The 12,558-nt window shown below is 35.8% G+C and overlaps 1 protein-coding gene across 1 annotated transcript in view; it reads left to right on the plus strand.

The window, feature by feature from the left end:
• CNTN5 (contactin 5) overlaps positions 1–12,558 on the plus strand; it is a 514,136-nt gene that overhangs the window by 367,457 nt on the left and 134,121 nt on the right. The window contains exon 13 of the mRNA XM_027087760.1: positions 10,213–10,333. Within this exon, the coding sequence (XP_026943561.1) occupies positions 10,213–10,333 (121 nt within the window). The remainder of the gene's footprint in view (positions 1–10,212; positions 10,334–12,558) is intronic.

Raw genomic sequence — 12,558 nt, forward strand, 5'->3', positions numbered from 1 at the left:
ATGAAGCTAATGGGTCATGTGTATTATCAGAAAAGTGATTCTGGCATTTCAAGGGAAGATGCAACATTTCATTTTGGATATGGCTGATAAACAGCAGTCTTAAAAACATGAGCTCTCAGATCATTCTATGGTGTATTTGGAGAGTTAATTTCTAATAATAGTTTTGTGGTTGTTACCATATACTGAAACCATTTTATTTTGGTACGCTTGCCAAACTGTGCTTCAACTTGTACAAGTGAATCAAATTACCTGCAAGTTTAAGTAGAACAAGGATTGGTTTCATAGTCACAATAGTAGAGTGGAAAGAACACTTGACTAAGAGTCAAGTGCCCAAGGCTCTACTTCAGCCTCCATACTTAACCTGCCCTTGAACAAGTCACCTACACTCTTTAGCCCCCGATCTTCTCAACTGCTAGAGGAATTGGTTGAACCAGATGATTTGTTATTTTTCTTTGCACACTAAAATCAATTTTTTCTGCAATGATATTTTTGTCCTATTATTTATTTTAACACATCACATTGCATTAGAGCTGTCTACCTCCCACATTGCATTGTGAGTTTCTCAAAGGCACAATTTATCTCTTATCTTGTAACATGTGCAGATCAGATATGACAGATTTCATGTCTTGTACCAACTCCAGTCAACTGAAACACTGCGTTAAGAAAATCCATAGGTTGGGTCAAAGCTCATCCATATTTTCTATGAGCAAATGACAAGGGCATAACTTCAAAGGTGCCAAGTGTTTCCAGTTTCCTGTTTAGACAAATTAGACACTCTAACAAATGATTGTTACATGAATGAATGGACAACTTTAACTGTACATATGCTATGAGCTCTCAAAATAAATGTATAGCTATTGTAAAATGTTATTATTCTAGTGCTTTCCTGCTGTTCAGGCCATTACTAGCTGTTTAGAAAGCACAAGCTAATGCATGGAGGAACAAAATTTTTTTCTAACTAGTGATATCATCTTTATGTAACATCAATGGAGGTAATTTAAAAAGCATAAACAGTGAAAGACAGTAAGATAATTCTATTCCTAGACAATGGTGTAATTCACTCTTAGGGAAAAACATTGATTACTGCCATGATTATTAACACCTTTTTACCTCTACCAGTGTTGCCTCATTGAGCCAACCTATGAACCAGGTGTTATTCAGATTATAAAATATTATTACTGAAGAGATTCCATGAAAAAGTTGATCTGTCATACAAACACTACCATATGCTAACATATATGTATATGGAATTTAAGAAAAAAAAATGTCATGAAGAACCTAGGGGTAAGACAGGGATAAAGACACAGACCTACTAGAGAATGGACTTTAGGATATGGGGAGGGGGAAGGGTAAGATGTGACAAAGCGAGAGAGTGGAATGGACATATATACACTACCAAATGTAAAATAGATAGCTAGTGGGAAGCAGCCACATAGCACAGGGAGATCAGCTCAGTGCTTTGTGACCACCTAGAGGGGTGGGATGGGGAGGGTGGGAGGGAGGGAGACACAAGAGGGAAGAGATATGGGAACATATGTATATGTATAACTGATACACTTTGTTATAAAGCAGAAACAAACACACCATTGTAAAGCAATTATACTCCAATAAAGATGTAAAAAAAAAAAAATGATTTTCTCATAATATTAATGATGTGAGTTTAAGTACCACTCTTGCCTAGAATTCTCTTAAAGAAAACTGGTCTGCCATGGCACTTAAAACACTGCCAACTTCAAAGTGAGGATGAAAGTCCCTCCATGGTCCCTTCCAGCTCTAGGACTGTAAAGTTTAGACAGAGTCCCCATCTCCATTCTTCGAAGCATAAGATGCTGTCTCTTTGTTTGCCACAAACATACCAAACAGATTGAAGCAGACAGAGGTATATCAGTGAGCTTTGTGCTTGTACTGGAGATGTAAGAAAAAAGTAAAAAGAATATTTGGATGGAATAATGCATAAATATGCTAATGTCTGGATAGGCTCACAACAAATATTCAGTATAAAACATAAAGTTAATCACTGTTTTTTAACACAAGCCTTAAGAAGATATAATCTAATTATTCTTATTCTTTCATGCTAAAATGCATTGAGAAAAAAGATCGCAAGTCAATGAAGAATAAAAGAGAAGGTAAAGACATTAAGATAGGAAAGGATAGGTGTTTTATAATTTATAAAGAGATGCATTTTTCCTTTGATATTTATTCCAAAGAGCACCATTGCCTAGAACGTGCATACATGTTCGTTCGTGGACTGGAGGGTTCAGTGGGACCAACTTCATGGGTCTGCTGTGTGGTCACCCAGCGCCCAACACTGAGACGCATCTTGTACTTGGTGTAAAACTTGGCTGTCAGTCTTTTGAAATTCCGAATAATTTTTGGACACGGGGATTCATATTTTTAATTTGCACTGAGACCCAAAAATGATGTAGCCAGTCCTCATGGTCAGTTAAGCCTTTCTGAAAGACATAAGACTTGAACAAGGCTTTAACGTGTGACACAGAATTCAGAGACTTTGGCAGTTCATTAGGGGAACAACTTGAAGAAAGTTGCAGAGAGTATGTTTTCCACTAGAAGTGAGAGACAAGATTGGTTGTGTCCAGCCTCAAATGCTGAGTAAGAAGTTAGACTATCCTGTAGGTAATAGGTGAAGATAGCCAATGAAGATGTTTGAGATTGTAAATAAAATCAGTTTTAAAAAAGTATTAACCTAGCAATGCCATGTCATATGGGTAAAGGTGAGACAAAAAGAGGGCATAACATAGAGGATATAAAGGGCTGGTTTGAAAGCTACTATTAAAAACCAAATTTAAGAGTCAATTCTCACAGAATGATTGCTAAAACTATATGAAGCACATGGAGGAGAAAACATTTCTCTCTGGACCTGGTCTGAGTATTGTGCCATCAGATAACACATCCATCTGTCTCCTTTACATCTCTTCCAAACCTAGATACAGATGAAAGGGAAGTTACTCCACATTCTCATCCTGTATTTTTCCCATCAAACCTGGATTAGACTAAGCACTCCTTAAGTGCAGAATCTATATCTGTATATCCAAAGCTTAGCATAGCACATAAAAATAAATATCTACTGAATGATTAGTGATAATTGCATAAACAATAAAAGAACTATGAGTCAAATATTCTCAGTAATCATTTAAGACAAATTTGGCAACAGGTAGGATGCAGTTAAGAATAAATTCAAGAAGCATAAGACTGATAACTTGTGTGACCTTATCTATTTCATGCCTCTTTTAGTTTAGAAGCACTAGATTAATATAGAAATGACAGTATACATACTTAGGGCCTATATTATTCCATTGAGGCTACAGTAAAATAACACCATAGTCTGAGTGGCTTATACACAACAGAAATTTATTTCTCATAGTTTTGGAGGCTGAGAAGTCCAAGTTCAAGGCACTGGCAGGTTTGGTGTTTGGTGAGAGCAAGCCTCCTGATTGACAGATGGTCATCTTTTCACTGTGTCCTCACACAGCAGAAAGGGTGAGAGAGCTCTCTGAGGTCTCTTTTATAAAGGCACTAATACCATTCATGAGGGCTTCACCCATGTTCATACTCTAATTATTTCCCAAACATCCACCTTCGTATACCATCACATTAGGGTTTAGGTTTCAATAGAGTAAGTCCCCTACATACGAACCTTCAAGTTGCGAACTTTTAAAGACGCGGACATGTGTTCACATGTACAATCACATAAGCTAGTTCTTGTGTCTGGAGTACATTGTCATGTGTGTGCATCCTCTATAAGTGGCTGTGCTTTTGTGTACTTTACTGTACTGTATGGTATAGAGTGCAGTAGTACAGTATCTTTATTTCTTGCCTGTTCACTCTATATCAGCCACTATATGCTCACTGTTGCACTGCACTACTGTGCTTTTCAAGGTACTACAGTACTGTAATATTAAAAATGTTTTCTTTGGGGCTTCCCTCATGGCACAGTGGTTGAGAGTCCGCCTGCCAATGCAGGGGACATGGGTTTGTGCCCCGGTCCAGGAAGATTCCACATGCCACGGAGTGACTAGGCCCGTGAGCCATGGCTGCTGAGCCTGCATGTCCGGAGCCTGTGCTCCACAATGTGAGAGGCCACAACAGTGAGAGGCCCGCGTACCATGAAAAAATATATACTTTTTGTGTGTGTGTGTGTGTTTGTTTTTTATGTATTATTTTTGTGAAAAGTATTATAAACCTATTACAGTACAGTACTACATAGCCAGTTGTGTTAGTTGGGTACTTAGGCTAACTTTGTTGAACTTACGAGGAAATCAGACTAAGGAATGTACTCTCAAAATGGAACTCATTTGTACGTAGGGGACTTACTGTATATGAATCTGAGAAAACACAAATATTCCATCTATAATAGAGTCCTTTTGCCTTGGCCTTTTATGTTAATCTTAGATAAAGGAATACCCATTTACCTTGCCACTAGGGAAAGGAGAGTCAATGTACATATGACCAGTTAAGAGACATCTCTCAAGAATCAGGGTACAAACATGCCACCTAAGCCTGGCATCCACTGACAAGTTAAATATCACACCCTCTAATCCTGTATGCCAACTTGGGAAAAGAGGAACACTAGTGTGATATACACAGCATTTTTTCATACACTCAATATTCTTCATATATTCAATATAATCATCTATAAAATGTAATTCATTGTACTAAAATTTAATTGTGATTTCTTGCTTTGAGTTGCATCATAGTTCCTAATCTTCATTTTAACCAAGGTAGCGGACTGATCCCATAAATTTGTGACTTTGTGTTTATAATACTAAACGATCCAGTTTGGATACCTAGCCATCCTGAGTTCATGAATGAGTCATCAACTAGTTTTTCCTCTTTAATCTATGTCCCTAAGAAAAACTCTTTCTGCATTTGTCTTAGTACTTAATAATACATGTTTAGAATATGTGCTTGAAGTAAATACCAAGGTCCCAGTAATGGCATGGTAGAGCCATTTTTACCTACTTTTAATCTTCAGTGCATTGTTGGATGCATTTAATATTTCATCATAATAGACATAAATGTCTGTCAAATAGCATTTTGTCTAGTATTTTTGTCACTGGAAGAAACTAAAATTTCTATTTCAGATAATATATCCAATTATTTAAGCATGTGAGTTAATAAGAGCAACTTTCTTAAAAAATATATTAAAACCCAGGTCATCATGAATGTAAATCCCATTATATAAAGGTCTAAGAAAAATACAAGTGTAAAAGGAAGAATAATGTATATGTGTATTATTTTCTTATCATGTTAGGCTATTTTAAGCAAATTATTTTCTGGGAAAAAGAAATATTGTTAGCAGGAAAGTATTTTAACTATCCAAGATTTTATGTCAATAACATTAATCATATCTAATAATCCATGTCTCATAGCTAATACCCAGTTCTTTTATGTTAGATGGTATTTTTTTAATTGCATCTCATAGAATTTACATGCTGTACTACTTTGTTTTATAGAGAGGAATGGTTTATGTATCTCTTTGGTGGGGACTGGGGATGGTGGAAGTGCCCTATGTGAGCCCATTGAGAAAGTTATGTAAACCCTAAATAAGGACACAAAAACTGCTATACCTAGAAGGTTTCTGAGTAAGCCATTCAGCATGAATTCACTTTTTATGATAACAGTCAAGTTATCTTGTTGTTTAGACAATTCATTCCCCAAACCTTCTCAGAGTGCTTACTATGTGTACAGCATTCTGCTAATCCTGCTGAAAAAATGCTTTACAAGTACTTTACCTTTCTGAAGCATTTCCTAAGAGTTCATTTATGAACATTGTTTTATTCAGTTTCCCTCAATACTCAAGAGAGAGACAGAGTAGCTATTATTATTCCAGTAAAGTGCCTTTCCCAGAGTCTCAGGGCTAGGAAGGTACTGAACTAAGTCTAGAATTCAGGTCTTCTTATTCTGAGTGCAGTAGTATTCCATGAGAGGGGGGATAACACACATCTAAAATAAAGCTAGGCACTTACCAGAAAACTTACTATAACTATGGAAAACATTGATATCCAGTTTGTTGAAGGAGTGAATACCAATTAAGGAAATATTCCTCTTGGCTAAGAATGCAATTATAGTGCCCTTTAACAGATAACATTTATCAAACATTTACTATGTGCCAGACACACTGCCATGGGCTTTACTTGCATTATCACATTGAAGCTGTGAGAGAATCTCTGAGCAATAGAGTAATTTTCCCAAGTTCAAAATTTAATAAGTGGCAGAGCAGGGGTTCACACAATTCTGTGTCATACCAAAACCTGTATATACTCTTTCAGCACTCTTTTCTGCTGTCTTCCTCTATAGTCTTTCCTATTTCCCTTCCTTATTTCTTTAAGAGAAAAAAGAGGGAGGGGAGGAGGTACTGTCAGGCATGAAGAAGGAAGGAAGCAAGCCATCCATGCGTTCATTAGCTCACCCAAATACAATCGGCTGCCCTAGTGCCCAGCTCAGCTCTGGGAATGCCCTTAGGCGTGACTTCCAAGAATGTCAAGTGATAGTTCAGAGACATGAGCAGAGTGCTAATGAAGCAAAACTAAACAGTGGCAGAACTAATGAAGAAAGGCTTAACCAAGGAGAAGGCATTTGAACTGTGTCTAAAAGTATCTTTCCAGGCAAAGAAGAATGAGCATCTGTAACAGAACAGGCAGAATTATGGGAAGTATTCCGGTGTAGGAAGAAATGTGAGGTTAATGTCATAGAAGCACAGAATTCAGCATAGGAGGTGGAATCATGCTCTGAGTAGACCTCTGCTGAAACAAGGAAATTGGACTTTATCCTCAAGGCAGCAAAAGTTAACAGGCACTTTGAACAGCAAAGTTAAATATGCTTCCATTTTTAGGAAGTCTTAACTGGCAGTCTTATGTTGGATGAGCAGGACCCTTAGTCCAAGTGAAAGCCAATAAAGAACTGGACTTGAGTGGAAGGATGATATTTCCTCTATTATTTCCGAGTCATAAATAAAAGTTACAGTAATCTAGCAACTGCTCTAATGAGCGTATGTGACCAAGAAATGTAAATGACTTAGCAGTGTTGCCACTCCCACAGAGAGTGAACAGAGAGCCTCTTATTAAAGAGCCCTCATTTATTCATCCATTCAACAGATAGTTATTGAGCTCCCACTATGTGGCATGCAGTATGCTAGATGCACAACACTTGGAGTGTTGTGTTAAGCACTGGTTGTGGGAAAGTTGTTTTGAAGCAACACATAACACAATTTATTCATAAAGCCAAAGAAAGCAGCAAAGAAAAGGCAGTGTCAAACAAGTGTCAAAGAAAACAAAAAAAGAGAGAGTAACTCCCAAGAGAGAAAAAGTGAAAATGAGGTTTAAGCTTAAGAAAGCAAACATCTGCTGTAAGTAACCATTTCATTAAAACTGCACTAAATTGTGGGAGTTCTCTCTCAGGAACTGCACACTGTGGGCTGAGATTAAGTGTAATGGGCTCCCACATGAATTCTTCTCATTACTTCTCTAGAAAGATCAGTAAATCTCCTGAAAGGGTAATTTAGGTTTAGTGTTCACAATTCATTCATTTTACTTTTAATCTTCCCTTTTTAGAATTGTAAAAATATAATGCAGATATAATCCAAAAGAGGAGGAATGGGCCCCAAATGAGACAATTTCAACTCCTCCAATAGTCTTGTCATTAGTAGATATACAATAGACTGTAGGCTTTTATTCCTGATGATGGTGATGGAGCTTCAGCCAGTTTCTAGAGCATTGCATGCTGTTAATTGCAGGAACCAAGGAAAGGACAACATGGAAAAGATAATCTATGTTTTACCCTTCTGAATCCCTTGGACCTTTATGTGATTTTCAATGAAGCCTCTTCTTAATCCCATTAAGTTTTCTTTCACTACAATTCAATGAAAAGGACAAAAGTTTTAAGACTTTTGTCCAGGAAAAATAGAAGTCAATTATTTGGGAAGAAAAAGATCTGGAAAAAAAGGCAATCAATTATTTAATCACGAGAATGTGATTTTATGAGATAATTTTGTCAAAAACGTGAGCCTGAAAAATGACTTACAATCATTACTTTTTCTGTTGTTAAACTATCACCAATCAGTTTGTAAAACTGGAAAACAAGCAAGTAAAAGAACAACAAAACAAACAAAAAACTCCAGTAACTAAGATTACAGTCTTTCAGACGTGTTACTTCTGGAAATAGTAAAGTCCTCTCTGATTTTCTAGGCATCTCCTTGGCTTTTTCATTAAACATAGGCCCTATTCTAGGCCCATGGTGTGCACATTGATTCTTAATTTAGCAGAGTACCCTACTAGGAGAGCATCTTAGAAATCCATGGGTAAAAGGAGATCTTTACATCTAAGATGGATCCATACTATATAAATTGGTAAATATATTTAAGCTCATTTAGACAGTATTATATTATGTAGATTTGAAACTGAGCCATGGCTTATGATGTTTACAGTTTGCTTTTGTTTCCCAAAGTGAAATCAAAGGTTTTTTTTAAGGTTAATTTCCTTTTCAGGTTTGAAAGAAGTGATCACTTAGTCTAGTACAGATGAGAAAATGAAATTTGAGTAACAATTTTATCTAAGGAAATTAGCAGTGGAGGATATTCATTGGACAAATATCACATTCCTTGAAATTATTGTTATAACATTGTAATGCATTCTCACCAAGAAGCATTCCCTTGTAAATGACTGAACTAGACCATGTCTTAACAATTATTTCATGAAAGGAAACGTCAACACCCTTAGAAGTTCCTATCATAAGACTAATGGGAAGGAAAAATAACAAACAAACCAGAAATGAAATACCAGAAAGAAATGGCTAAAACATAGTATACAGTTAATTGATTCATTAAAAGAAACACACATCATTTGAGAGGTAAAAATTTCCAATGACTTCTCACCCTTTTACGAATGCTAAGAAAATGCTAAGAAAAAAAAAAAGAATCCAACAGATTTCCAGAAATTCCTCTCATTTTCATGATTTTTATATAGTCCATTAGTTTATTTCAAAATAAAGGTGAACAACTAAAGTCTTAAATACTCATCAGGCCACTGCCCTATAAGGACAAATACACCATTTTTTAAGATAATTCACCCATTCCATCAACAAATTAAAGATCTCTAATCTGGGGTGCTTCTCCAATCTGGGGTGCTTCTCCATAGCTTGCATTAAACATTCTTTCACGTGCCCAACTACCGTTGGAGAGGAGTGTTGAGTTCTTTGAAGATGTCATTTCATGCTGCATGCGTATACTCATTCCAGTGAATTGTTTTTGATTACAACATGGAAACTGAAGAGCATATTGGAGTTTCACTATGTCATTCTCTGAAAAGAATACCTCATGCGTTGTTGTAAATATCAGCTCTTTACACATTCATGAAAATTGAAATCTATCTTTCCTGTTAAAGTAAATGAAAGACAAGATTAAGTAATGAAAGGTTGTACCAGTCATACTAAAGTGTAGGATCAGCACTGATCACATGAACTAATACATCTAAAAGATAATCTCCCTGATACTTATTGATCTCCTTAACTGCAGTTGTTCTTCAACTGTGTTCTAATCATCGTGCTTCCAACAAGGATCAAATGTTTTGAGGTGCCTTTGTGCTCTGTAATTGCATTGATTAAGAGAGATTCAGGCTGACCCTACTCCTGATGGTGGTGGTTATGGAAGGAATAAATCTCTGTGAAGTGAAAACACATGGTTTTGGGACCAGCACTCTTGCATCTAAGCACTACTTCATTCTGTTGCCCACAGTGTACTTATGAAAGCAGCCATTCAATAAAGCCACACAAGATAATATTTTGACTACTGTTGCCTCATAATTAATTTCCATGTGTTGTTATTCCTTTCAATACTGCTTTCTTGCCACAAAAATAATCCTGTCTCTGAATAGCAAAGCAACAATTTTTGCTCACTGATTATTTTTCCTGTACTTTTAAAGATATGAATTTGTTTGTGCATATTTAAATATTTTTAAATATTGTAGCTGCTAACTTATTATATTCAATATTAAATGTTCGAACCCGTTATTAGCAATTGTTGAAAGCATAGCTTCCATGTGTTCCTTAAATTAGGGTATGTTTGATTTCTGAATTGTTGTAATATAAATTGTAAGACCAAAAATGGGCCCTTTGACTGAATATGCAAAGTTCCCCTTAAACCACCTTGAACTAGGCAGATTTGCAACATTTTAAACTGGCACTTCATCCCTCTTTCAGCAAGCATCCTCTGCAGATTTAATGATCAGGAACATCCTTCTGATGCATGCTGGGAGATATGGCTGCAGGGTACAGACCACAGCAGACAGTGTGTCAGATGAGGCAGAACTTCTTGTTAGGGGTGAGTATGCTAATAGTGCAGTCTGAAGACATGATCACCATAAATTATCATACAAAGGAATTTAAATGCATGGACTTTGAGCACATCAGTACTGTGCCTTTTACTTTCGATTTTACAATATATGTCATTTTTGCTTAACCTTTTGCCTTTGAAAAGATTACATGGAAACTTGCTCCTTAGAAACAGACAAAACCTACAGAGCCAACTTCAGGTCCAAGACACCTTTAGTACTAAGTTGTTACTAGATGTTTACCCAACTTAATGCCAAACAGAAATTTTCAACAGTTGAGTCACAAAGACACTTTGACACTACAGAGACAACACTTTTTTTTCTATGTATGTGTTTTTCAAATGCAAAGCTAGTGGAACCCCCAGGCACTTTTTTTCCTCCACGAACTTCTAAATTCTACTTCGTGAAACAGGAAAACTGTGTGCCTAATATGGTGTCATTTGCGACTGTTAACAGGGATTTTTTAAAAGTCTGGAAATGTCAACACAATCTTTCTGTGCAGAAATGACAGTTAAGTGGTTTCCAACCATGAACCAGGCTGCCAGATTCTGTGACCCTATAAAGCTACATCTTATTTGAATTAAGTAAATGACTACAGCACTAATTTCTTTTAGCACATTATTCCCCAGTATGGGAAATGCAGCTCTTAGCATGTAATATTTTCCCTTTTTTTCTTTTTCTTTTCCTTTCTTTCCTTCTTTCTTTCTTTCTTTCTTTTTTCTTTCTTTCTTTCTTTTTCTTTCTTTCTTTCTTTCTTTCTTCTTTCCTTCTCCCTTTCTTCCTTCCTTCCTTCCTTCCTTTCTCTATGTCTCTTCTTCCTTTCTTTCTGCTCTCTTTCCCTTTTCATTTTTCCTTCTTTCTTTCTTTCCTTTTAGCATTTTTATGGAGCAAAAATATACCTGCAGAAAAATTTTAAAATCATAGGTGTACAGGTATACAACTCAAAGAAAAAACATCACAAAGTGATGAAATTACTTTACACCATTATACCATGAAATTACCATTTAAGAGAACTAGAACATTACCAGAATCTCACCTCTCCCTTTTCAATTTTAAACAATCACATTTTGACTGGTGTGAATACTGCATGCTAAGACCCCTTGCATGATCTCTGCAAAGAAAAATTTCACAATCTATAGCAAAAACTTATATCTTAGATTAACTTGTCTTATCCACTTGGAGTGTTTTCCAATCATAATTTTTTTTAAGAATTCATTAATATTATAAAAATCTTGAGCAGGAAATATAAGGTCTATGTAAGCTTCATCATCTCTTTGTTTTAATTGTATGTGTCATCCAAGGTTTATTGATTTTGGGTAGTACATCCACCACTGGTTCAAGTAAAATGTTGTTTTGAAACAAGTGTATATCTGAGTGAGTGACAGCTTGTTCATTTCTTTGTACATGATGGTTCTGTTCAGAAGGTTATTTGAACTCTTCTCCAAATTTATAACAAGAATGTGTATCTGTATTACTCTATTATAAAACATCAAGATTTTAAAGTGCTCAGCCTCTCATGATATTTCATTTAGCTAAAAATTTTCCTTTATGCCTTTAAAAGTTATAAGGCTTATGGAACAGCAAACCCGACGCTGCAGTCAAATTTATAGAAAATTGCTTTCTTCTCTCACTACAGTTTGTTTTAGATTATGTGTATTTATTGTGTAGCACTTGCCTAGTAATTTAGAATGATGCTCCTAAAACTGGAGCTTTCTAAATAAATAACACAATTTAGAGGTTGATAACAAGAAACCAGGTATTTTTACAGGGCCATGAGGGGCATATTTAAGTGGCAAAGTAACATTCTGCTTTGTAAGTAAAATTAAATTCAACAGGGTTTAGAACATAATTCAGGCTTGGCTTTTTTGTGTTCTGCTCTTTTAGCCTTTGGATTTATGCCTAGGAGATGATAAAATGCAGAAATTTGGAATTATACTCAATGGCAATTTCAAACAGGTTGCTATTGTCTGAATATTCATGTAACATGCAGCTCAAGCTTTCCTTTGAAGTGAGTTGCTTCATCACCAATTTTCTATTATATATTTTTATTATTTTTCTAAAATTAATAAAAATAGCTTGCCTCTTCTGCCTGGTTGGTTTTAGGCAGATTTAAAAACTGAACTAAAGGTTCTGGTTCTTATTTTATTTTTACAATTATTTTTTGTAAGTTAATGGTTCCTGATAATTTAAGGAACCTGGATGCTTGAATATTGCT

Source organism: Aethalodelphis obliquidens, unplaced genomic scaffold, assembly GCF_003676395.1.
Source record: "Aethalodelphis obliquidens isolate GAN/ISIS:26980383/991018 unplaced genomic scaffold, ASM367639v1 scaffold60, whole genome shotgun sequence".
Taxonomy (NCBI): Eukaryota; Metazoa; Chordata; class Mammalia; order Artiodactyla; family Delphinidae; genus Aethalodelphis; species Aethalodelphis obliquidens.